Source organism: Pristis pectinata, chromosome 17 (genome assembly GCF_009764475.1).
Source record: "Pristis pectinata isolate sPriPec2 chromosome 17, sPriPec2.1.pri, whole genome shotgun sequence".
Classification (NCBI taxonomy): Eukaryota; Metazoa; Chordata; class Chondrichthyes; order Rhinopristiformes; family Pristidae; genus Pristis; species Pristis pectinata.
In genome coordinates this window covers 25,125,234-25,152,995 of record NC_067421.1, presented here as the reverse complement: position 1 = coordinate 25,152,995, position 27,762 = coordinate 25,125,234, and the positions used below count along the sequence as shown (strand labels likewise).

At 37.4% G+C, this 27,762-nt stretch overlaps 2 protein-coding genes across 2 annotated transcripts; both read left to right on the top strand.

Moving 5' to 3' along the window:
- Positions 1-5,640: 5,640 nt before the first annotated feature.
- gpn3 (GPN-loop GTPase 3) lies at positions 5,641-15,880 on the top strand. Its single transcript, XM_052032422.1, has 8 exons — positions 5,641-5,904; positions 7,127-7,235; positions 8,906-9,073; positions 9,744-9,868; positions 10,426-10,541; positions 12,231-12,327; positions 13,067-13,195; positions 14,835-15,880. The coding sequence occupies exons 1-8, from the start codon at positions 5,758-5,760 to the stop codon at positions 14,901-14,903; spliced, it is 960 nt and encodes a 319-aa protein (XP_051888382.1). The 5' UTR covers positions 5,641-5,757; the 3' UTR covers positions 14,904-15,880.
- A 2,920-nt stretch (positions 15,881-18,800) lies between these two features.
- On the top strand, positions 18,801-26,493 carry arpc3 (actin related protein 2/3 complex, subunit 3). The gene is made up of 7 exons (XM_052031748.1): positions 18,801-18,943; positions 19,366-19,465; positions 20,606-20,682; positions 21,496-21,564; positions 21,953-22,079; positions 23,123-23,217; positions 25,819-26,493. The coding sequence occupies exons 1-7, from the start codon at positions 18,938-18,940 to the stop codon at positions 25,879-25,881; spliced, it is 537 nt and encodes a 178-aa protein (XP_051887708.1). The 5' UTR covers positions 18,801-18,937; the 3' UTR covers positions 25,882-26,493.
- The last annotated feature ends 1,269 nt before the right edge of the window (positions 26,494-27,762 follow it).

Genomic DNA, 27,762 nt, shown 5'->3' with positions numbered 1-27,762 from the left:
TTGGTGGGAGTCACCACCTCTGCTGAGCAGGCACTCTCTGTGGGCATGCGCACCATGCAAGTGCCTGATGAAGAATTTGAAACAAATGTTTCCAAGCAGAATGTAACAGCGTGAGATTTAAACGCTGTTAAATTATGCTAGTAAGACTCCACACTTTAAAGGTTCTGCTTCATAATGTCTTGAAGTAAGGGATTTATAAAACACAGCTATTTATGATACAATTGGTTTAATAACTACGTCTCAATTAACTGTTACGTGTTTTGTTTGGGTCAGTTTTTCAATTTTATTTTCAGTAATTATCATACGTTTATTAATAGGTTTTATTTTTAATCAGTGGAGAGTAAGCGTGCAGAAATACATTTATAATGTTTAAGTTTATGCTAGACAGCGCGTGTTCTGTTGCAACAGTTGTTTATGAACTGCAATGGAAACTTGCGGTGCAGGCGCCTTTATTATAACCCCAGGATCTCTGATAAACTTTCAGACATGAAAGCTTTAACTTCATTGAGCTGCAGGCGCCTTTATTATAACCCCAGGATCTCTGATAAACTTTCAGACATGAAAGCTTTAACTTCATTGAGCTGTCACTGACTACAGATCGAGACACAATGTACCCTCTGGACTCTGTTTTGGCATACAGTGAGATCATGATTGGTCCGTGACCTAACTCTATATATTCACCTTTCCCTGTATCTCTTAACATGCTTACTTAACAAAAACAAAGAATTAATAATGGGCCTGGCACTAATTGTCATTTGCTCAGTAGAGTTCCAAATTTCTACTGCCCACATGTCCTAACTTCACTCCTGGAAGGCTTGTCTCTAACTTTTAGTGTGCTTCCCAGTCCAGACTCCCCATCGGTAGCTTTCCTTAATATACCCCACCCGTTCCCCTCAATATCTTAAAAATTATCCTTTTACTTTCTTTAATTCCAAGTAATTCATCTGAGATTATATAATCTCACTTTAATTTGAGACTTGGGAGTCCAGGTAACAAACTGGTAAATCTACTTCCTCCAAGTCCAACACATTTCTTCCTTTGGTGTACCATTGTGGCCAAGCTGATGATCTTCCAGCAGTCTCATCGTGCATCCCTGGGAAAAGCCCATGGAGGACAGAGTCCTGTGTTATGTAACTACTCAAGATGAAGAATCAAGAGTACTACAGCACAGAAATAGGCCCTTCAGCCCATCTAGTCCATGCCAACCTGATCTTCTGCCTAGTCCCATCTACCTGCACCCGGACCATATCCCTCCAAACCCCTGCCATCCTTGTACCTACCCAAACCTCTCTTAAATGTTACAATTGAACCCCCATCTACCACATCTGCTGGCAGCTCATTCCACACTCGCACCACCCTCTGAGTGAAGAAATTTCCCCTCAGATTTCCCTTATACATTTTACCTTTCACCCTAAACCTATGTCCTCTAGTTCTAGTCTCACTCAACCTTAGGGGAAAAAGCCTGAATGCATTCACCCTATCTATACCCCTCATAACTTTGTATACCTCTACAAGATCTCCTCTCATTCCCCAGTGCTCTGGGGAATAAAGTCTTAACCTATTCAACCTTTCCCTATAACTCAGGTCCTCAAGTCCCGGCAACGTCCTTGCAAATTTTCTCTGCACTCTTTCAAGCTTATTGATATCTTTCCTGTAGGTAGGTGACCAGAATTGCACACAATACTCCAAATTCAGCCTCACCAACGTCTTGTGCCAAAAGCTCTCTTTATGACCCTCTCTACCTGTGACACCACTTTCAAGGAATTATGGATCTGTATTCCCAGGTCCTTTTGTTCTACCGCATACCTCAGAGCCCTACCATTCACTGTGTAAGTCTTACCCTGATTTGTCCTCCCAAAGTGCAACACGTCACAGTTGTCTGCATTAAATTCCATCTACCATCTTTCAGCCCATTTTCCTAGCTGGTCAAGATCACGCTGCAAGCTTTGATTGCCTTCCTTGCTGTCCACTGCATCCCCAATCTTGGTGTCATCAGCAAATTGTACCTTGACAAAGATCCACATATTCCTTTCCAAACCTTCTTGGTAAACACATAGTCTCGAAGGCCATGGGTGACCATCTCATCCACACCATGGTCTGTATTAAATTCCATGGTCACCTTAACAGCAGCATGCAGAAGGATTGAAACTCTTGCTGTGCATCAAGGATCTGACATCAGCCAAAATAGCTTTTGCACATATTTGAAAGTTCTGCTGATGAGCCATTTTGTCAAATGGCACTGGTGATCAAAAAACTTCAGAGATGGGAAATTTATTAACTGGTTTATTATTGTCACATGTACCAAGGTACAAGGAAAAACTTTGTTTTGCATGCCGTCCGTGCAGGCATCTTTTGGGGGGAGGGGGCAGTCAATTTGCGGCCACAATTTCAGGTTACAAACAGTTCACAGGAATGGATCCCTGCTGTAACCTGGGGAAGACCTGCATTTACATGTTGTAAAGATAGAAGCTCAGCTATGACCTTGAAGAATGGCAGAGCAGGGTCAAATGGCCAAATAACCTGCTCCTGTGTTACATTACCTCATGCTTGTATTGGAATCAATTTGACAGAGTTGGATACAAACATGAAGCAGGAGTAGGTCATTTCTCCCCTTGAACCTTGAGCCATTTAATAAGATCATGGCTGATATGATTGTAACCTGAATTCTGCATTCTAGTCTACTGCAGTAAGCTTTCACCCCCTTGCTTATCAAGAATCCTGGTTCTTGATTCTCCCGCAAGACCCTTCAGGATCTTTTGTTTCAATCAAGTCCCCTCTCATTTTTTGTAATTCTAATGGATAAGTTGTGTCTGTCCAACCTTTCCCCTTAAAACCACCACTTATTCCAGATATTTAGTAAACCTTCACTGAATCGACTCCAATACAATAATATCCATCGTCAAACAGAGAGGCTCGTTACTGTACACAGTACTGTAGATGAGGCCTCACTGATGCCTTATATAACTGAAGCATAGCCTCCTTACTTTTGCATTCAATTCTGTTGACAACAACAATATTCTGTTAACTTTCCTGATTACTTGCTATCCCCGCACATTAGCCTTTTGCGAAGCACTAGGATACCCAGATCTCTGTACCTCAGTGCTCTGCAATCTTTTAGAAGATACACTGCTTTTTTATTTTTCCTGCTAAATTGGACAATTTCACATTTTCCCACATTGCCAGATCTTTACCCACTCACTTACCTATCTATATCCCTTTGTCGCCTTCTCATGTCCTTTTTACAACTTACTTTCCTACCTACCTTTGTGTCATCAACACATACAGTATAGTAACCATATCTTTGCTGCATTCATGCCAGTCATTTATATAAATTGTAAAAAGTTAAGACCCCAGAAGCAATCTCAGTGGCACACTACTCATTACATCTTGCCAACCAGAAAAGACCCAGTTATACCTACTTTTGATTTCCTGTTAGCTAGTCAGTGTCTGCCAAATATGTCAGTCACTCTTACATTATGAGCTTTTACGTTCTGCCATAACCTTCGATATGGCAACTCAGCAAACATCTTCTGGAAACCGGTATAGTAGCACCACTAGTTCCTCTTTTCACAATACATGTTACTTCTTCAAAAGAACTTAAATAAATTGGTCAAACATGATTTCCCTTTTATGAAATCTCATTGACTTTGCCTGATTACTTTGAATTTTTCTGCGCCCTGCTATTATGTCTTTAGTTAGAGTTTCTAACATTTTCCCATGACAGGCCTATAGTTTTCTGCATCCTATCTCCCTCCTTTTTGAAAAACTGAGCTACATTTGCTATTTTCCAATCTAATGGAACCAGAGTCTAGGGAATTTTGAAAAACTAAAACCATTTCACCAGCCACATCTTTTAAACAGATAGGATGAAGTGCGTCAGTAGCAGAAGCTTGTCAGCCCAAATCTTCAAAAATTTGGTTAGTACCACTGATGATTAATTGCATTTTTCTCAAATACCTTCTTCCCTTCCAGTTTCTGATTTAAAGACATTTCTGTTTACTTGTTTCCCTAGTGGTGAAGACTAACGCAAAATATTTGTTTAATTCATCTTGTTTGCCATTATTACTTCCCCAGACTCGCCTTCTATAGGACCAACACTTACTTGTTTTACCTTTCTTTTTTAAATATATCTATAGAAACTTTTACTATCTATTTTTACATTTCTTGCTAGCTTTATCTTGTTCAAATTCTCCTTCCTAATTACTCTTTTACATATTCTTTGTGTTCTTTCATATTCTGTCCATAATTGTCCTTACTGGCCCTCAGAAGAAGTAGGACACAGTAAATCACATTATACCTCCATTGAAATCTACTGTGCACAGGTGATCATCTGCATTTCCTTTTGCATATTTAGCTTCTTGGGATGCAGATTTCACATTCACCCAGTTGAAGGTAGAGTTCAATATATGCTGATGGCTAATAGTCATCATCCAGTAATCATCATCCCAGTCCTTTAAATGACCCACCACTTGTTTAAAAGTTTGACGGTATTTGGAGGATTAGATGATTAGCTTCTAGTGAACTCCCTGACAGCCATATTCCACCAATACTAAATCAATTAATGTAGTAATTTCATCATAATTCTGCTGAAGAAGTTTGGTCCACTGTTAATCGAACTCCAGCACATAACATCTGCCTGGTTATTTTAATTCCCCCCAACAAGAACTAAATTAATATCTGCAAAGTTTGTAGTGCAAGGAATAAAATGAGAATGCATTTCTTTCTCTAACCACAAGGAGTTGAAAGATTAACATTTTAATTTGGAAGGGAGGCGATCCCTTTTTGTTTCAGTTGATTTAAATAATATTTTACATAAACAAACAAAACAATTTTGTCTTATCTCATGAACACAGATAACTACTAGGCCCATGATTTACACCATATTTAATGTCTACAGTTGAAATATACAACACTTTTGCTGTCTATGCTGTCTATTGTCATTGGTAATTTAACTGATTTTGTATGTATAATGCAAAATAAGTCTCCCCATTACAAATGAGAAAATACTGGAAATACTTAACAGGTCAAGCAGCATCTGTGGAAAAAAGATAAACATTGCTAACATTTCAAGTTGACGACCTTCCTTCAGAACTTGGAAAAAAATTTGGAGAAAATGGGCATGTTTAAATGGAGAGAACGAAGGGAATGTCTGTGTTAGGGTGGAGACCAAATGAAGTGGACGACACAGGTTGGTGTCAACCAGTATAGGGTTCCGAATGTTTGCTAATGCCAACTATTCGGTCTGGAGGAGGTGTAAGTACAGTGACTACAATCAAAGTATCAGTTCTGGCTGACCTGGGCGTCTATCAACAGGTCCGGGGAGTCGTCCTTTCTCTCTTCCATGACTATTTCATAGCCGGTTACCCCGGAGAATGGAGTACGTCCTTCTAATGGCAGGTTCGAGGCCTCCTGCGGCCGATGGGCCCCGGAGACCTTGGAGTGCATTATTACTACACAGAATCACGCATTGCCTTAATTTTGTTTTGAAACTCAGCTCATACATTTAAAGAAAAAGTTCTTTGACCTGAAATGTTAATTCTGGTTTGCTACTCCACAGAGGCTGCTGAGCGTTTCCAGCAGTTTCTGTGTTTACATGACATAAGAAACATATACGGAATACAATGACAAACTATATTTCCTTGTTAAGACTGTGGATGTTGAGGACAGTCACGTTGCTGCCCATGATGTGATGAGGCTGCCTGCCGCCCTCGGAAGCAGCCCCTGTCTGCGAGCGTTGCGAGATGCGCGCTTGTGAGGATGTCATCGCGAAGGGGCTTCCGTAGCTGGGAGTCATGGTGCGCAATTGGACATAGGAGTTGCGGGTACTGGAGCGGCCGCCCCGACGACCGGCCCGGGATGCCTCGATATGCCCAGCTCGTCATGGGACCCGCCGGCAGCGGCAAGGTAGTTAAGAGACTCTGGCCGCAAACAGCGCCCTTTCGTGGAGGGTGAACAGCACAGGCCACGCCACTCGCAGCGGTTCTGGGCAGTGGAGGAGCTGGGCCTGAATTCGCCGCTGCTGCAATATGGACCTCCCTCGTGGTTTTCTCAAAACCCTGCAAACTCCGCCAAACAAAACTGTGACCGTAATTGCGGTTATTCTGCAGTGGATTTAATGATGTTTGAGACGCAAAGAAAGAGGCTTTCACTCAGTCTGTAGCATTCATGCAGCATAGAATCATTAAAGACCCACTGGTCCTTGACCCAATTCTACTGTGAAGCATTTCGTATTTCACAACTGCATTAAGGAACGTATTTTGATCTGTCTGTTAACTTATATTAGTGATCCCTTTCAATGCCTCGGGAATCAAGAGAGCATTCAGATCCCTTATAATTAAAAAAAAAGTCTGCTCACTTTCTTCTCACAATGATTCTGTAACAGGGTACCTAAAACTGTTCCGTAATTCTTCTCATTGTATTCGTGTTCCACTTTATAGATCATTATTAACAAAACGTTACATTTCAGCTAATGGACAATGTTTTGTTGTGTATTGTTTTCAGTACCCTTCAAAGAATACTAATGTTTATACAAAAGTTTTACCATCTTAATGTGGATTTCATTTTTTGCAGCTTATAAAGTCATCTGAAATGCTTGATAAAATTATTTTGTGGTGCTTAGTTATATCAGCTATTTAAAAAAAATCCATGACAACAGAAATGGAAAAACAATCCCATAAAATTAACAGGAGCTTATGGTTAAACTAAATGTATAATTTTGGACTGAATGTCAATGTGGTATTTGCATGTTTCTAGAGTAGTCCTCCACAACATTGCAAATTTCAAGTCATAAAGCACTATAGGTGATGAGAAGTAGGAAAATTTTAAGCAAAAAAAAAACAAACTGCTGGAGGAGCTCAGTGGGTCGAGCAGCATTTGTGAGGGGAAAGGAATTGTCAATGTTTTGGGTCGAGCTCCTGCACCTATCCTGATGCAGGGTCTCAAAGCGAAATGTTGACGATTCCTCCCCCCGCCCCCGATCCTACTTGACCTGCTGACTTATGTCAGCAGTTTGTTTTTTTTCACTCCATATTTCCAGCATCTGCAGTCTCTTGGAGAATTTTATGTTCTTTCATTTATATATTCACTGTATGATACGTAAAAGTTAATTTGCTTTGTTTCATTTCAGAGCACTTACTGTTCCACTATGCAGCAGCACTGTGAGGTGCTGAATCGTTCTGTACAAGTGGTGAACCTTGACCCTGCCGCTGAATACTTTGACTATCCTGTCTTGGCAGGTAAGCTGACTTGTGAGTTTGTAAATCACCTTTAAAATGATCATTTAAAAACAAGCAAACATGAGATTTACAAATATACTTAATCATTATGCATATTGTGCATAAAACTACTAATTCAGTCTCATGGAAACAAAATTACATCTTAATGGTAAAAACCCAATAATCTATTGAAATGTATTGAAATATTATGTGATAGGAGAGTCTTTGGGAATGTCACGTTTCTCTTAAATGAATAACCTTTAAATGGAAATCTTATCATTTTATCCAACAAAAAAATTAACTTTAATTCCACTTTAGCATAATATCTCTCAGTCCCTTTCTCTTCTGTGAAATTTAGCTGGTACTTCTACAAGCCATTAACACTTTAGATTTCGTTTTCTGGTGACTTGCTGGCAAGTCTAAGACAATATCCATCAAAAATGTTGATTTTCTTTAATATTTTGACTTTGTGATTTGTTTTCAATGTCCTAAGTATTTGAATCCTTCAATATCATGAGCAAAATCGCTCAGTTTTATCAATATCCTTTATAATCTTTAAATATAAAATTGCTTTTCATATTTCATATACCTTTATGACACAGAAGGAGGCCATTTGACCAATTAAGTCTATGCCAACTTGACCTCACAATCTACCTCGTTATGACCTTGCACCTTATTGTCTACCTGCACTGCTCTTTCTCTATAACTGTAACACTTTATTCTGCATTCTGTTATTGTTTTACCTTGTACTAATTCAATGCACAGTTGTAATGAATTGATCTGTGTGAACGGTATGCAAGACAAGTTTTTCACTGTACCTTGGTACATGTGACCATACTAAACCAATTTACCATCTCTTAGATCAATCTTGTTTCCCCCACTTATTTTTTTAAGCCTATTCTTTCTCCCATGTTCATCAACTCTCCACCTACCTATACTCAGAGTAATTTACCTACCCACCAGCACTTTAGGATGTTGGAGGAAACTGCACACCCAGGGGAAACCTGTACAAACAGAGGGAGAATGTGCAAACTCCACACAGACAACATCAGAGATGCTGAGCCTGGTCTCTGGAACTGTGAAGCAGCACCACAACTTGCTGTGCCACTGTGGCACCTGCTGCTTGCGCTTTAGTTGAATACTGCTAAGCTGTTCATGAATCCATAAAATATGTTTCACTTTTGTGATATATTATGAGCTTAAGAAAATTATTGAAGTTAGATGAACAAAAGTGTTGCTTTTGCCCTGGTAGTAAGTCCACAGTCTGTTCTTTGGGTCAATGAAACTTCTGCTAGCTAAGCTATGTCATTGCACCACCTCCTCTATTACTGTATGTTTTTCCATATACTAGGCCAAAAGTTACAAGATACCTTGTACACAATTAGTTATTGTTATTCTCACAAAGACCGACTAGGTAACTACATGGGAATTGAAACTGATAAGAAATTAGCAGCTCTTCATAAGTTCAATTCTGATTCTATGACATATATTTCATGGTTATAATAATTGGTTTTTACAAAAGAAGATTAAAATTTAGTTGTCACATACTCTGTTTTCAACATTCTTATTGGGTTTGATGAATGGTATTTGTTATAAATCATTATATTGATGCGATGCCCAGTTTTAAAATAGAGATTCTTTGAATTTAAAATCTCACAGTATGTTATTCTTTCTACTGTTAATGGATGTAGATATCCGGGAGCTCATCCAAGTGGATGATGTGATGGAAGATGACTCATTGAGGTTTGGTCCAAATGGTGGACTCATTTTCTGCATGGAATACTTTGCCAACAATTTTGATTGGCTGGCAGATTGCCTTGGTCACGTGGAGGATGATTATATACTTTTTGATTGTCCTGGTAGGTAGCAATCTATAATTGATCTAGGAATCTTTTTGGGTGGACTCTCGGGATTGAGGTTGACTTGTTTTCACCACAGTTCTGTGGGTTCTAAGGTAACAAATAAGGATCTGCAGATCACCAGAGATGGAGTTTGATGATGTGAGTGGATGGGTTATTTGTATTGTTACACCCCAACCCCCTCCCCCCAGCCCCCAGCATCTGTTGAAGAAGCCCGAACTGGTCGGTACCTTTCTGGATGCTTCTGTGTCAGTTTGAACAGTCTCGGTCAAGAACATGCCATGATTCAATGAGGATGTCATATTTCTTCAAGGAGGCTTTGAACTGTACTCTCTGCCCTCCTGGAAATGGTAATGGTGTTCGAGCTTGGAGTGGTGTGTTTGTTTAGGAAGTCTGCAGTCAATGTGGCCTGCCCACAGGACCATGATCAGAGCCTTAATGTTGGCCTGGGAGAAGTCACTAATATTGATTTGTCTATACTGCCAGTTGGTTTGGAGGATCCTGGGGAGGCAGCATTTGTGGCTTTGAATAGGCATTGCTTATAATAGATAGTGTTGCATTTCCAGATTCACTTTGTAACAAAGCCTTTTAATTGCATATGTACCCTATGATCTAATTGTTGGATCTACAAATGGAATTAAATTAATGTGTCTTTATTGGTTATTTACAGGACAGATTGAGTTATATACTCACTTGCCAGTAATGAAACAACTTGTGGAGCAGTTACAGCAGTGGGAATTCCGTGTTTGTGGGGTATTTCTAGTTGATTCTCAATTTATGGTGGAGTCGTTTAAGGTAGTCATCACCATTTTATGGAATTCAATATTTGAAGTTGATGCTACTATCTAATTATTACACAACTCATTTTATTATATATCCAAATTTTATTAAATTGAATGACGTAAATGGATAAAGTATAATCTACTTTGCCCCCAATTTTATTTTCTTTTGTTTGCATTTAGTTTAATCTTAGGGTTTTAACTAAGTGGAGAACAATTCAATGCAGGTTTAGATCATGAGTACCAGCTGGCTGTTTGAGCAACAGCCTTGTGTCTGATACAGTTCCCTTCTAATTAATTGGGCTAGGCTTTTCAAAAGATCAGTTACCAGAGATTTTTTTTTACATTTTAGATTAAAAACACTGTTGTCATTTGTTACTTTTTATCATACTGGCTTAGATGGGCAGAATCAACAGATCAGAAATAGAATCTGGGATTTGTATTACACATTTAGCCCAAACATTTTCTATCAGCAATCTTAAATTATGAATGAGTTTTGTTAATTGTACATGAATGGCATAATTCTGTCTTTTACTGCAAAACTTGAGATTTGTAACTTTATAATTTTCTTAGTTTGTGTCAGGAGTTATGGCAGCTCTCAGCGCCATGGTCTCTCTGGAAATTCCGCAGGTCAACATCATGACAAAAATGGATTTACTTAACAAGAGAGCAAAAAAAGAAATTGAAAAGTAAGTGAATCTTTATTTTGTGACTGATGAATAGAGTTTATAAATACAAGTTATGTAAAGTGATGTACACTTTCAGAGAAGAATCTTGCTTACCAACTATTAAATGTTTTGAATAACAAATTAGAGATGGGAATTACTTTTAGAATTATACAATTTTTTAAATAAAACGATAGCGCATCCAATGGTGCAGCATTCTTGCACTGAAGTATCAGCTGGGAATATTTACTTAAGCCCTTAGACCATCAAAATTCTGATTCAGATTGCTATCAGTTGATCAAATCTGAAGCAGAATTGGAATTATGCATGTACAGGAGACTTGAAAAAGGACCTGGAAGTAACTGTACACTGGACTCTTTCAGTTTTTCTTTGTGTAAGAAGGCAATTAAAGAAATATATGTAACTGGAACAGTTGGATACATGTCTGAAAAGATTTGATGACACTTCAGAATGTATTAGTGAAGCCAGACAGATGTTCATTTCGGATCACTATACAAAAAGAAGTATGTGCTTTGCAGAGGATGCAGGGAAGAGCAACAAAGCGATCATGTGTAAATAAGAGGATCTGTGATAAAGTTGATAAAGTCCAACTGCTCGGAGAGAATGTGGTTAAAAGGAGTAAGTGAGAACTCCTCAAGATACCTTTAGTTAGAAATATAGGTGGGTTCACTTATGCCCTTCAGAGAAGGAAATCTGCTTTCCTTACATACGAGCCTGTATATGACTTCAGTGAGGTTGACTCTTAAACACCCTCTGAAATGATCTAGGCATTCAGAGAGGGACAATAAATGCTGACTTTACCCTGCCTGCAACATGCGTATCCTGTCAACAAAATTTTTAAAAAGTAAAGGAAACACACAATATATCTTCAAAATATTCCAGATCTGCTGGACTGAATTTTATTAGAAAAAAGGAAATTTAAAATTCCCTGCTTAAAACTACAGTGTTTGAAGCAATCTGTCATGCAAGATATTGGAAATGAACACTGTGTGTTCAAAATTTAGTTGTACACCAGACTAATGAGTCAGCCTGACAGTCCTTCATCCTAATGTGTATATGCAAAAGTGTGCATTGGTGTAACAATGCCATTTACATTAGTCTACATACCACTACAGTAATATTAGGTAGTTCAGGATAAGGGTATTTTGTTGACATTTGCCATGTAAGAAAAGCTATTGGCTGGACTGAGATGCTCAGTCTCTATCCTGCCTTTTCTAAGAGAGTAGTTACTTTAACTGGTTCTTCCGGTCCCTGGAATATATATTCTTCTCCTTTGTGTCAGCTTACCCTTTCCTTTATAGAGTGAACTACTAGTCATTTCTCCTTTCTTTTAAGGTCAAATGTCACTTGCTCTGACAGCTAAATGCTGCACAGGCAAGTTCTCCTTTCATTATGTTGGAATGTTGGCCTAGTAGAGATAATTGCAGTTTTGTCTTATTGTGCAGCTTTGTACTGGATAACATAACATAAGGCATTTGGATACCATAAGAATCCTAAAAGTCTGATAACTGTTTTCATATTTCCTCTGTTAAATTGTGTTCATGACATCATACTGAGTTATCAGCATAATGGGAAATAATATTTAAAGATCCACTTTGCAAAACAGTTGTATATCAATACAGTTGTATGTTATTTACAGAAATTGTTCTCTGGCAGTATCAATAATACTTCCATCTAATTCCTTTCATTAAGGTATTTAGACCCTGACATGTATTCACTGATGCAGGACTCCTCTGATATTTGGAAAAGCAAGAAATTTAAGAAACTAACCAAAGCAATTTGTGGATTGGTAAGTGTTTTTTGCTGATTTAAAAAAAGATGTTCTATTTCAGTTTGTTTAAAACAAATCCAGTATTCATTATTAACCATCCAATAAACATTTAATCTGTCTTTCCACAAATTTATTTAATCTCTTCATCATTTTTGAAAGATTATTAGGTGTGGAGCTTATTATTCGCAGAGAAAATTACAAGGTTGATATTAAAAATGAGGAAAGGTTGATAGAATATGTAAGATAAATTGTTTCTACTGGCAGAAAGGATGGTAAACCAGAGGCTGCAAATTTATGATCCTTGGTATCAAGCAGAGCATTGATTCTATGGGGCAGAGAGCATCAGAATTCTCACTATTTTAGTGAGGGTCACAGCAAAGTGATACTGACAGATAGGAAGGTTTACGATTAAGAAGGGCTTGAGCCTCTGAAACATTATTTCTCTAAGAATAGATATGCTATATATATGTTACATATTTAGGGAATTCCAGTTCATTATACTGATACAAACACTTCGACAATCCAGGTTTGATGTTTAAACTGACATTTCTCAAAAATGTTAATGAACCTTCAACATTTTAAAGCATTTTTTCTAATGATGATTTGTCTTTGCATATGTATGTTTATTATTATAACTGTTGGCTAAAATGTTGTTATCTGTAGTAAAATTTTGGGGATCCAGAATTTTGTAAGCTATTTGGAGGGTTTGCTGTTAGGATAATTTTTAGTGATGTTTATTAAATGTCTTAAACTTTAGATTGATGACTACAGCATGGTTCGTTTTTTGCCATTTGACCGTTCAGATGAAGAATGTATTAGCATAGTTTTGCAGCACATCGACTTTTCCATCCAGTATGGAGAGGACTTTGAAGTCAAAGAACCAAGGGTGAGTGTGTAAAGTTTTTCCCTGTGGGATTTCTCCATTGACATTATTCTTCCCCGTCACTCAATTTCCTTCACCCTAGTGGACAGGAGAGTCTCTGAACCACAGACATTCCATGATGGCTTAGTACGTGACACAATTTATGTGATTGAAGTGTTACATTATCTTGCATTCCTTAATTAATAAGAATACCTACCTTTCCAACCTCAAGATATTAAAAGCACATCAAGAGATGGATATCATTTGTTGTGATTGGTTGACCTGTGAACCGAGCTGTAGCTTTCAAGCCAGATGGATATGTTAGACAATGCTAGGATTATGCTTGTGTTTATGTCTTCCACAACTGAAAAGAATACACAATCTTACATAAAGAATGAGTACTTGCAATAGTTGTTATAGAGTTTCTGATGCCTGTTAAGCTCCAAGATGACCCACCTCCTCCAGGAGAGAAGGGGGAACAAACAATTAATTTCCAAATGCTGAGGCTGTTAAAGTGAGATATGGAGACCAGTAAATGAATGCTGTTGTTTAAAGTATTCCAGCTCCAATCTTTCTTGTGCTGTGCTTTTTCCCTTAGATTGACTTAAGAACTAAAAGGTACTGAACATCAAATAAAAATCCTTGTGATGATATAGGACATAACATTGAAAACAGAACAGTACAGCACTGGACAGGTCATTCGGCCCACGATATTGGGCCAATCTTGATGCCAACTTATACTAAATGTCGTCCTCCTGTTTATCATCCGTATTCCTCTGTTCCTTTCATATTCATGTGTCTATCTAAAAGCCTCTTAAACTCCACTAAACTGCCTGATTCTCCTGGTAACCCATTTTAGGCACCTACCATTCACTGCTCTTGTAATAAACAATATGTAACACATAATAGAGTAGTTAAGAAAGCTTACGGGATGTTGGCATTCATAAATCGTGCGATCGAGTTTAAGAGCTGCGAGGTAATGATGCAGCTCTACAAAACTCTGGTTAGACCACACTTGGAGTACTGTGTCCAGTTCTGGTCGCTTCGTTATAGGAAGGATGTGGAAGCGTTGTAAAGGGTGCAGAGGAGACTTACCAGGATGTAGCCTGGATTGGAGAGTATGCATTATGAGGAGAGACTAAGGGAGCTAGGGCTTTACTCTTTGGAGAGAAGAAGGATGAGAGGAGACATGATAGAGGTATACAAAATATTAAGAGGAATAGATAGAGTAGACAGCCAGCGCCTCTTTCCCAGGGCACCAATGCTCAATACAAGAGGACATGGCTTTAAGGTGATGGGTGGGAAGTTCAAGGGAGATATCAGAGGGAGGTTTTTTACCCAGAGAGTTGTTGGGGCATGGAATGCGCTGCCTGGGGCAGTGGTGGAGACAGGTACATTGGTCAAATTCAAGAGATTACTAGATAAGCATATGGAGGAATTTAAATTAGAGGGATATGTGGGAGGAAGGGGTTAGATAGTCTTCGGCGAGGTTTAAAGGTCGGCACAACATTGTGGGCCGAAGGATCTGTATTGTGCTATACTGTTCTATGATTCTATGATAATAAAACGGTGCATCATTCAGCTACAAAAGAATGCATTGAAAGACTGGAAGGTTTTCAGTTTACTTGCATGATTGAATTTACTAATGAATCCATTATTACAGGAGCAAGAAGAAGAGCTTGATGCCCCCAACATGAGTGATCGGTTTTTCCAAGGCGCAACTGGTGACTGAATTCCTGGATGTAACGAAGTACTTGGGCCCAGTTAAACATTAGGTGCATTCTGTTTGGAAACCATTAATGCTGTGCCTTCCCAAAGATGCCTAATACCAGGCAATTTAAAACCTTGTGTGAGAACTCAGCCTATTTGCACTATTATATTGTGTGAAGATGAATTCAAATTCTTCAATTGGTATTTGAAAGTGATTGTTTGAGCCTGCTGAGGATAATTATGTGCTGGTATGTTACCAACTGCTGAGTGCCCCTCGCTTTATGATACCAATAACATTTCACTGATGTTTGAAATGACCATGGCAAAACAATTTTATTTAAACAATTTTAAAAGATCAGGATCTTAAAAGTTTGTTTACTTGAAATTGTTGTAGAGAATTCTTTATATTTTTCCCATTGATTTATTGCATATCTCTGCAGGTACTTTATGAATATTGGAATGTTGTTTCTGACTGTTTGCAAAATGAGACCTGTCAGAGATTATGCAGTGGACAGCAATGGTTCTTATCATAATATTTCCATATTTTGTGTGTTCCAATATTCTTTCCACTAAATACTGCACCATATGTAGTTTTAGTCATGGGGTTTAACAGAGACCAGTGGGATCTCTGATATGTCTCACACAAAGCACCCATTATAGCTCCACAGCAAAGAATAAAGGACAAAATAAACTTAATCACATGAATATTACAACCAAATGTTTATATAATGTTGAAATAACAGCAAATATTTCTTATTTATAATTCTGACAAAAAATAATGTAAAACCTGACTTTAAACAGATTACTTTGGAATGTGGAGCAAAGATAATAAAATGGAGTTGAGGTATGGATCATCCTCAACATAAATGAATGGGGCAAAGGCTGCAGAAGTTCAGTTCCTTCTCCTGTTGCTATGTTAACAGATACGTTGACAGCTAAGACTGAATTCAACTTTTTTTTCATTTGTATTGTATGGAAATAAAAGCTTAATTCACTGTTTTCATACACCAGATTACAAATATTGTACTAGCACTAAGCAGCACCTGAATTTATGGTAGCAATCTAAAGTGAGAGAAAGGATTTCTGTTTCAACTATAAAATTGTGGGATATTAATAGTCATAATTTCTTATCTTGGTATTAGCTGAAGCATATTTTGCAATTAGAAATTTTAGTGTTTACATATGACTGAAGAACCTATTGTTAACTACTCCAAGTAATTTTCTTAAATTCCTGGCTAGATTAAAATATCTTGTTTGAAGGAAGTACCTTGAAGCACCTTATCTGTGAGATTGTACTTTTGATGTTGGTAAAACATAATTTATAAAGCAGCATGGTTCTTCTGAACTCAGTGCTCAAAAGATAGAACTGAAAACTGAACAGCAGTCTTTGTGTCTGTTTCAGTCAATCATCCATGTTCTATCAATAAAGTTTTTTTTGTATGGTTAACCATGAAGATTTGTGTGCTTACTCAAAATTAATGACTGTGAACCAGGAAGATGGTGACAGTTGAGTGTTCAAGATTATCCTTTCTTCCTCTTTCCCCCACCACCGGGAACAAAATCAAATGTATTTTGTAATAAAGCCTACTGTATGATCATGGAATAGTTTTAGAAAATATTTTAGTTGTCCTTGGAATGTTGATGTAACTGGTATAAAACATGCTATAGCAGAACAAATGACCCTGCCCTATTAAACAAGTCAGTCCTGATGGGTGTACAAATAATAACATTCTACTGGAATATCCTCTGCAACTAGATCTTCATTTTCCTTGCTGGGAGACCACAGTCAGTATGAATTGATAATAACATCTCCTCCTCGCTGACAACACGGGCGCACCTCAAGGATGTGTGCTTAGCCCACTGCTCTATTCTCTCTACAGGCGTGACTGTGTGGCTAAGCACAGCACAAATGCCATCTCTAAATTCGCAGATGACACTGTTGGTAAAATCTCAGATGGTGACGAGGAGGTGTACAGGAGTGACATAGATCGGCTAGTTGAGTCGTGTCACAACAACAACCTCGCACTCAACATCAGCAAGACCAAGTAATTGATTGTGGACTTCAGGAAGGGGAAGTCAGGAGAACACACACCAGTCCTCATTGAGGGGTCAGCGGTGGAAAGGGTGAGAAGCTTTAAGTTCTTGGGTGTCAACATTTTGGAGAATCTATCCTGGGCACCACACATTGATACAATGATGAAGAAGGCACACTAGCAACTCTACTTCATTAGAAGTTTGGGGAGATTTGATATGTTACCAAAGACTTGCAAATTTATGCAGATGTATGGTGGAGAGCATTCTGACCAGTTGTAGCACAGCCTGGTATGGAGGCTCCAATGCATAGGATCGCAAGAGACTGCAGAGGGTTATAGACTCAGCCAGCTCCATCACGGGCACAACTCTCCCCACCATCAAGGACATCTTCAAGAGGCAGTGCCTCAAGAGGTTGACATCCATCACTAAGGACCCTCACCATGTGCGATATGCCCTCTTCATTTTTACTACCATCGGGGAGGAGATACAGGAGCCTGAAGACCCACACTCAATGTTTCAGGAATAGCTTCTTCCCCTCTATCATCAGATTTCTGAACAGTCCAGGAACACCTTACTTTGTTATTCCTTTTTTTTAATGCACTATTTATTTATTTTATAATTTATAGTAATTTTATGTCTTTGCACCATACTGCTCAATTCCTGCCACTGTCTGTAAGGAGTTTGTATGTTCTCCCCATGTCTGAGTGGGTTTCCTCTGGGTGCTCTGGTTTCCTCCCACATTCCAAAAGAAGTACAGGTTAGGGAGTTGTGGGCATGCTGTGTTGGCACCAGAAGCGTGGTGACACTTGCAGGTTGCCCCCAGAACACTGCGCAAAAGATGCATTTCACTGTGTGTTTCGATGTACACGTGACCAATAAAGATATCTCAAAAACAAATTTCATGTCATATAGGTCAGTGATAATAAACCTGATTCTGGAACCTTTGAATTTGAGGACAACTAAAACTATAGAAGCTGATGGCTGGGTTCACTATCCTAGAAGCTATTAAACCTTCCATGTGATTTACTTTGTCCCAGCAAAGGTTTTTGAACATTCAGAAGTGTCTTGTCAATTACAGTGTGCTCCCATTGTAAATATGTAATTCAATGGAATCAATTGTCACACACAAAATATTGAAGTAAACAATGACATTGTAGCTATTGAAATTGTATTGAATCACCTGCTGTTATTGTTTTTATACCTTTAGGAACAATGTCTTTTGAGTTAAGAAAGATTCTCCTGAGAGTGTCTCCAACAGTATGCCTGCTTGTTGTGATTAATAAAGACCTTTTACATCACCAGCTTGTCTCCAGTAACTCCGTTACAGTCACAGCAGAGTTGATTAACTAGAGGGAATTGCATAGTTGAATTGGTGCATTCATATTCTTAGCAGCCTAGTTCTCAAACAACCATGAACATTAAATGTCTTTCAGGGGCTTGAAGAGATACATCAAAGGTTATGAGGAACTAAGTAAGGATGTTCCAAAAACTCTATTGTACATCTGCCAAAAGCACTGACTATTTACAGGGAGTTAAAGACATTTTTTCTACAAGCAGTAAGAGTGGTCTAGGGAATGACGTAAGTGAATTTGATATAAAAACGGAAAATGCTGTTACTACACAGCAGGTCGGGCAGCGTCTCTGGAGAGAGAAACAGAATTAACGTTTTAGGTCGAAGACTTTGCGTTGAAACTGAATTTGATGTCCATTGTGGATAACCTGTACAGTATTACTTGTACACTTTATATAAAATAAGAAAGAAAGAGATCACCACACACCAGGCCCCAACCATTGTACTCTCGGCGGTATGAGCTTCGTACAAAGTTGTCATCTGCGCAAGCGCGGAGCCGCGACTCCGTGTGTCACGTGGGAGTGACACGAGGAGCCGCGACTCCGTGTGTCACGTGGGAGGAGTGACGTGCTCGCTTCCCGGGCCGGCCGTGCTCGTGCCCGATAGGGTGGGACAAGCGGAAGCGATAGATACTGACGGAAAGGGTTCGTTGGTCTGTTGAAGTTTCTAAAATGCCGGTAAGTTTTCCATATAATTTTGCTTTAAACTTTTGCTAGTTGGAGTATGTTTAAGTTGCGGTGAACGTAAGTTAATTCGTGACGTTGAATTGTCAAATAAATACTGAAAATGGGATGCGAGAGATCAGGAAGTAGGCCAGTGGGGCCTAGACTATGTTAAAATTATTTTTAGGGGGCTTTTTTGTCCAGTTCGTGTATCTGAGGAAGAACTATGTTGATCTTCACCTTCAGCCCCCTGAAGTAAATGAACTGAAATTTATAATATCAATTGTTGACATCCTGCATCTTTAAATAGGTTATTCTGGGTCTTGAGATGCTGACCTTTCCCATCACCATGTCTTAATTTGGGAACATTTTTAAATATTGAACATTCAAGACGAATAGAAAGGGAAAGCATATCTGATCGTTGTATTTCTCCTCAGGCTTATCATTCAACCCTCATGGACCCTGACGTAAAACTGATCGGAAATATGGCATTATTGCCACTGAAAACTCAATTCAAAGGGCCAGCTCCAAAAGAAAGTAAGTTTTGAGCTTTATAAATTAAATACAATGCTCTTATACATTTTTAGTGTCGTACTTAAGAAAACAGCATAAATGTTAGTTTTGTAATCTAACCCTGTTTAATGGTTGTGAAGTTATTTTGAATAAGTTCGTAACAAGAGGAAGCTAAGCGTGCAGTAATTTATAAATACTCATGCTGCAACAGGAACCAAAAACAACCAATGAGATGTTATAGCCACGTGCATAAAATAACATGCATGCAATACAGGGAAATATGTATTCAGTACCATCCAGTAGAAGATCATGAGACTTGTTGACCAACATAAATTTGCACACACCATTGCATGTTGTCATTTTATAAACAAAACATTGCATTTCATATGCATGTATACATTAAACATATGTATAACAGTGTATTACTATTTTTTAATTCCTGGGCAGCAATGCAGTTGCCCAAATCTGGATTCCTAATTAGCTATTGACAACATCACTCTACATTTATTAAGAGCATATTTTCATTCTCCAAGTACCTCCTAATAATTTAAATAATTTAAGAAAATGGTAATATTTTTGAGATACTGTAAGGCAAGTAATCTTGTTACTGTCTAGACTTGATAACTGTTTTAACAGTGATATTAACAGCAATCTGTTTTTACTAATTTTTTAGAGAATGGAAGGCATGGTTGTGAAGTGAATTGTACTTCCTTGCTTCACTGGAAGTGAGCATGTCTGGGCAAAGAAATTAGCTGGAGAGGATTTTTGTTTTTATTATTCAAAAGCCATTTAACACTCAATCACAGGTATCATCTCCTGTGAGGACTGGTTTCATTTTCTAAAACGTGCTAAATTCACACAGCATACAGCAACTTGTTACATAAGAAAAATATCACCTTGTTTAGGGGCAGTTCAACTGTGGAAACCAAACTATGAATCCTAGTTTTATATGATCTACTCACTTTTTTTTAATTCTCTGAGTTCAAGTTTTCCTTCTTTAGGTTGCTGATAAGTGATTGTTAATTAGCTATTGGAATCTATTTCTTGAGTAGAATGCAAGTTGGTGATTTGGGGAGGACAAAATGAGAAATATTATTAATTACTGACTTGGAGGATGCTGGTATGCATGTTGATTATTATAGTACCAATATTTTTCTCTTCCAGCCAAAGATACTGATGTAATTGATGAAGCAATCTACTATTTTAAGGCAAATGTTTTCTTTAAAAACTATGAAATAAAGGTAAGTTTGTCTTTTTGTCAACTTTGAAGAATATATATTAAAAAAACTAGAAAGTTATCTTATTTGCAAAGTATTGAAGGGAATAATGCAATACAGAGAGTATAACAAGTGAATTCACTGATATAAAATGGTGGGAAATGGGTTTGCACTGAGTGTGTTATTCATTGTGATTTCCTACTATCAGATATAATGATGGGAAGAAGCCAAATCAGTATCCTAAGAGGCACGAAAGTCAGAGGTTTAATCACTTTGAACCATACTTTAGCTTGTTGTTACTGACCCATGAGTTGCACTGGTGTAAAAGTTAGAGCACTCTCGTATGTCGGCATCAAGAAAAAGGAAAAAGAAACATTTTGGAGAAAGGACATGATAAGCCTGCATGATTAAGGTCATAAGACTACAGTACATTTGTTATACAGAGTATCCCTCTTATTCAATTGAAAAACTGGTACAAAATTTTCTGAGTCATTTAAAATTTTGTGCTGATGAATCATTTTGGAGATTTGACTAGCAGATGTTTCTACTAGGAATATCCTATTTAATATGTATCTTGAGTACAGTAAGTTATTATAAAAGTAAAATTTATCTGCGAGTCTGTTGTTTTAAAAACTCTTGAGATTAGGTCAATTCAAAACGCCCAAACTATGAAAGATTTTCCTTAGACATTGCAATTAAAGGCTACTGAATTAAGGTAGGGAGATGAATTTAAGATGCAGATCAGCCAGGAATTAGTTAAATGGTGATACATAAGCATTTCTATTTCAGTGCTGCATACCATGATATTCAACTAACAGCCCAACATTTTTATTACAGAATGAAGCTGATAGAACCTTAATTTATATCACCCTTTACATTACTGAATGCCTCAAAAAACTACAAAAGGTAAGGAGTGCCAATGTGTCCTTCATTTCCCTTTGCCTTGCCCTTAAAAGGTGCGGGCAACTTGCACAGCTTAACTTCTGTATTGCTGCTTGAGATGATGATTCAAGAACTGCTTCATGACACCAGGAAGTGATTTTTATCAGGCAGAACAGTGGTTGGAATGGTTCTGTTTTGCAAGGCATTAATTTGAAAAGTGATCACTTCCTTCTATGTAGGAGAAACATAGAAAAATCCCAGGAACTCTTTACCACTGTGGTTGCTGTTTCTTAATCAGTTGTCAAGTTGTTGGACAGCTTTCTATGTACTGTAAAATAGTGCAATATATTTCACCTCTTTTGGACTACTTTAGGACCTGATAATTTTGTTTTTATATTTTTCCCCAACATAGTGTAACTCCAAAAATCAAGGAGAGAAAGAGATGTACACCTTGGGAATAACCAATTTTCCCATTCCAGGGGAGCCCGGTTTTCCTCTCAATGCCATGTATGCAAAGCCTGGACACAGGCAGGAAGATGGTACGTGGAAGCAACATTAGTAAAATTATTGAAGTTGTCTTTTTTTAATAAAACAAAAGGAAAACATGTATTAACTTCCTGATATTTTGCTTTAGAAATTACTTCATAGTACAGATGTTATCCTTCCAACACAAGTAGTGCTTTATACTAATTAAAATTGTTATATGACAATAGTTTAGTTTCTCTACCTGTTCTTCTTATGATCTCCCATCTCAAGTAGAATAAAAGGTACCATACTTGCCTCTATGCCTCCATCAGTGATGCTCTGAAACTTGTCAGCGACATGGATGTGAACTTTTCTCCAATTCTTTGGCGAACATCATTGCGCTGCTAAGTGACTGAGATTGGGAACTCGGTCTTCTGGTGAAAAACTATCTGACGCACCTCTGTTTCCTGGTGTCCTGTATGAAAGGCCACTGTTTTTCCAGAGATTATAATTGGGCATGTATTTTGTTAATTGAACACATCTTTGTGTATATCCTGATTTATGCTTAAACAATTCATGAATTTGAATCTTTTTAAAATATGAGATATCTAATCCATTACAAATTTCAGTTTGCCGTCAGGATTTCAAGTATTTTAAGAATTAATGTGCAAGTTCCTCGGATGTAGAAGTTGGTGTCTCCCATTTGGGGAATTCAGTTTTGGGATAACGTCTTTCAGTTTAAAATAAATTTAAGCTTTCTTCTTCTATAACCTTTGGAACAATAGTTAAGGAAAAATCAATGTTTTAAAACCTTATCTACTCTATTAATGTACTATTTTAGAATTTCATTCTTACAAGTGAAGTTTAGTTAAAATACAAACAAACATAAGTACATTCATCAAATAGTTTTTTGAAAAATAAACATCAATTCCACTATATTATTTAATAGGAAAACATGCTGGTGTATGAGTTGTGCCTGTGCACGAGTTGTATCTGTGCACAAGTTGCTCTTAAAAATAGCCAGAATATACGATTATTTACCAGTTTATTACAGTGTAGTTGATGTCTTGAGAATGGATATGCTCCACATCCTATAAATTCTGGTTACTTTTTACAGAGATGATGAGGGCTTACTTGCAGCAGATCAGGCAAGAAACTGGATTAAGACTTTGTGAAAAAGTGTTTGATCAACAGACTGACAAACCCAGCAAGGTAAGCGTTCTGGTTGTGACTTTAAGAAAGGACTTAATTTAAAATTGTGAATAAACAGTAAACTAATGTCCACAAAAGTTTAATCACAGGTGATGGTTTTTTAAAAGGGGACAGCAAAAAAAAACCTATGAAGACTTGTCACCAAAAGAAATCTCTCGGTCTTGTCATTAAATCCTGCCTGGATTTTTAAATCCTGCCTGGAGTGCTGCATTTTGTTTGGGTCAGGAAAATAATATTGAACTGCTGTAATACCTGCCATAATACATCTCCTGGAAGGAGAGTTACCTCTAAACTTCAATTTTTCATGCAGTTGGCTAGAAATACACATTGGTATGTGATTTACCTTGTTGAAAAAAAGCAAAATATATCCTGTAATGCCCACTAGTGGTGCACTTGAGTCCAGATATTTTAGATTGCATTCCAGTGCAGAAATATCATGCTGTGCTTCTCAAATTTAAACTAGTTTATAAGCATCTACATATTTTCAACTATCCTGCTATAATGTATAAATAACTATTTGAAAAATATCAAACTTTGCCCTCATAGCAGCAGCTCATTAAATTTAATCTTTTCACTATCCTTTTAAATTACAAGAGTTTGCAGATGTTTGTAGTGTTAATGTGTGTGGTTTTACAATAAGTGACTTCACTGGTGATTGGTGGTTTATTTAATAGGAGACATCTGTTTCCTGAATTCAAGCATTATTCAGATTAAACTGGTGGTCTTTCTGAAAGTGGATTTGTCAAAAATGTTAATAAACCAGTGAAGTTGTCAAGAGAATTATTGGAAAATACCAATACACGATTTATGAATGATCATGAACTATTGAGATTTTTTTAAGAGACCTATTTCTTTCTCAGTTAAATTATTATGTAGAGTTTGTCACTTTTAATATGGCATTCAGAAATATTTTTAGTGGTTCTGACAATTTTATGGTTTTATTTTTCTTGTGCTGATCACTTATTTTTGGGAATGACATTATGCAAGGCACTGAAGCATTCACATAATGTGAAAGTGAAATGCTTTCTGCCCTGCCGTTATTAACAGGAGTTAACCATAGTTTTCAGAGCAACACTTAACTGAACCAGTGTGAATGATTCTACTTCCTGCAATCTTATAGTTCACTTAAAATGAGACTGATCCCTTTGTGTGCTAAGGACATGTATACACAAGCCATGGACTGAACTTTTCAAACTTATTGTTACATATTATCCTTACAAATGATACAGTCGCCTTTTATGATCCTTGGCTGGAGATGTACTTGGGTTAAAGGCGCATGTGTATTGCTGTTGTCTTGAAACAATTTATTTATATATTTTGTAACTATTGCCTGCAATGTTCCAAAATCTACCATACTATCCAGTCCAGATTTTCATCTTTCATGAAGTTTTTTGCCATCACCTGGGTTACAGTTTAAGTACCTGTCAGTTATTTCTCTAGTGATAGTCACTTACCTGCATAAAATGCAAGTTGGCTATTAAACCTGGCCTTAATATCTCTTTATTTTTTCAAGCAAACAGTTTACCACTCACCCCCACCCCCTGCCTCTGCCACCAAATCCAGCTGAAGTTATCTGCAATAAGCACAGCACAAAAATTACACCTGGGATCACCTTGTGGTGGTGTTTTTCCATGCACTGAAAATTAAAGTGTTAATAAGAATCTGCAAACATTACCCAAGACATTTCTGAAGTTTGTTGTAAATTGCAGTACTGAAACTTTTTAAGACTAGTATTTTTTTTTAACACTTTTGGATTGATCAAAATTAGAGCATTGAACTTGGATTGGAATTAAAATTAGTCTTGACTTAAGTTTCCAGTTTTATGAAGTTTGTGCTTTGGATCGATTGGCTTGGACATTGTGTGACTGGTCCATATTATCTTTGTCTAATTAGTGCAAAAGTGAATTATTTCTGTTGCTTAAACCTTCCTCTTTGGGGGAATATATTTCTGACATTAAACAAAAAAAAATCTTCTAAGAAAATACTGTCTGTGTGTAAGCTGTTTGCATGAAAACGTACAAAGATATTAAAAAAGCCAAGTTTAATAGCCTATGGCACCTTCCAAATCCATGACCTCTACTAGCTAGAAGGACGAGGGCAGCAAAATATGGGACCATCACCACCACCTGGAAGGTGATATCCAAGCCACACCATCCCGATTTGGAAATATACCACCTTTCCTTCACCATCGCTGAGTGAAAATCCCAAAGCACTCTCCCTAACAGCATAGTGGGTATATCCACACTTCAAGGACTGCAGTGGTTCAAGAGTGCAGGTCACCACCACCTTCTTGAAGGCAATTAGGAATGGGCAATTAAGTGCTGACTCAGCCTGCGAAGCCCACCTCCCTTGAATAAATTTTAAAAAAACTTGAATTTATGTAAGTAAGTGATTTTCGGGACAGAAATAAGTGACAAGTACTGAAACTGTACTCTAGGTGTATCTTAGAAGATGATGGCAGAAAATTGACAAAATTTGAAAATTTGGACTGGATAGGATGGTAGATTTTAGAAAAGTGCAGAAATAATTCAGGTGATGATTTACACTATGATTTAATACTACATCAGTGATTTTTTTCATAATTTTCTTTTGTCTTTCTAGTGGTGGACATGCTTTATAAAGAAGCAGTTCATGAACAAGAGCCTGTCAGCACCAGGACAGTAGTAATGTTACAGATGTACAACAAATGCAAAACATCATGCAAATATGTCACGCAGCAAGATGTACAAAGTTTGTAAGATTTTATACTGGGTTTGGATATAATAAAAGAACGGTGTCATTCTGAAGAGTTTTTCCTTTGAAAGTGAACAAAATTAATTGCTTGATACGTTATTCACTTGAAAGCTTCTACGTAATGGCTGGTCTCAATTATATCTGCAAAATTTGGCGCCCAAACAGTGTTTAGTAGATTAGATAACAAAAAGGCTGCTATCTGTGGTAATTCAAAGCTGCACCTTGATTCCCATTTAGTGCTCTTGTCGGATCCAAAATATGCAATAGACAAGAGTATATTATATTTAATGCTACTTGCACAACCATACTAGTATTAACAATAACGGTCCTATTTCTCCTGTAATTGGTATTGGAATGCTATTATAAAATTAGTTATGGTTTATATAACAGGATTCACATATTTGGTGTTTAAACATTATTTTCTAAATTGTATAAAACCAAGAGTTAATTGAAAGCTTTTAGATTAATAAGGCTTTAGCAAAGATTCAGCTGATATGGATTTTCTCTTTAAGAAAAAGTGCAAATAAAATACTAAATATCAAATGGGCTTGATTGAAGTCATTCATGAAATGGGAGTTGTTGACAGGTATCTGAAATTTTTAAATAAGTGTGAATGCTAATACTCAAAATATATCTAACAAAAAAACCCCCTGAATTGGTGGTATGAAGATGTGAATATTAAAGTTGTAACTACTGTGCAGCAGCAAATTGCAATGAACACTTGTTACAGAACATTTTTATTAAGATTTAATTTTCCTAATTAATTAAGTGTGGGAAATGGCAAGTTCAGGGTATTTCCACGTCTATCTAAAATGATTAACACTGAAGAATTGTATATATGGCCTGATTTTGAAAAGTTATAGGCAGAGGAAATTTGGAGTATTTAAAGATGGCAGGGAAGTAAATAACTTGGTTTTAAAAAAAAGCATTTGGGTTACTTGGATTTATGAATGGAACAGATAAAGAATGCTAAAATGACATTATCACTGATTAGATTTTACCTAGATTATATGGGGACAATTTTGGTCTTCGTCTTTCAAGAAAGATGTAAAGAATTTAGAATCCTTGGGGTTCTAAGATTTACTAGGGAAGGAGGACCTGGGTATGAGAAAGGGGAAGAATAATTTAAAATCATTAACAGGAAGTTATAAAAGGGGGGAAAAGGACATTGTTATTCTTTTGAAAGGTGGTGAAAGTTGATTCTGTAATTGTAAGAGGGTTGGAGAGCTGCATGAGGAACTTGTAGGGTTATTGGCAGAGTAGAAGATGGGACTAGGCAGGTCTGCTCTTTTTTTTTGCTGCTCATGGAGCAGACTCTTTCTTTTTCCCCCCCCCCCCCATTTCTTTTTCTCTTTTCCCCTTTTCTTTGGAGCAGACTCGATGGGCCGAATAGCCGACTTCTGCTCCCTTATCTTGTGTGAAAGAGCCAAAGCAAAATAGTAAAAAAAAAGGGGCAAACACTGGAGTCCATTAAGAAAGTAGTAACAGGACACTTAGAATATATTACAATTAGGTAGAATCATCGTGGTATTATGAAAGGGAAATCCCATCTGCCAACTTATTGGGGTTTAAGGAACTACCACAGTGGATAGAAGGAAACCAGTCAATGTGGTATATTTATATTTGATAAGTTGTTATATGAAAGGTTACTGCATAAGGGTTCATGAAATTACAGGTAATGTATTAACATTGGTAAGAGGATTTGCAGGTGACAATGCAGAGAAAGTAGGGATACATGGGCTAATTTCATATTGACAGACTATAACTATTGGGCTGCCATAGGAATTGGTACTGTGGCCACAGCTATTTACC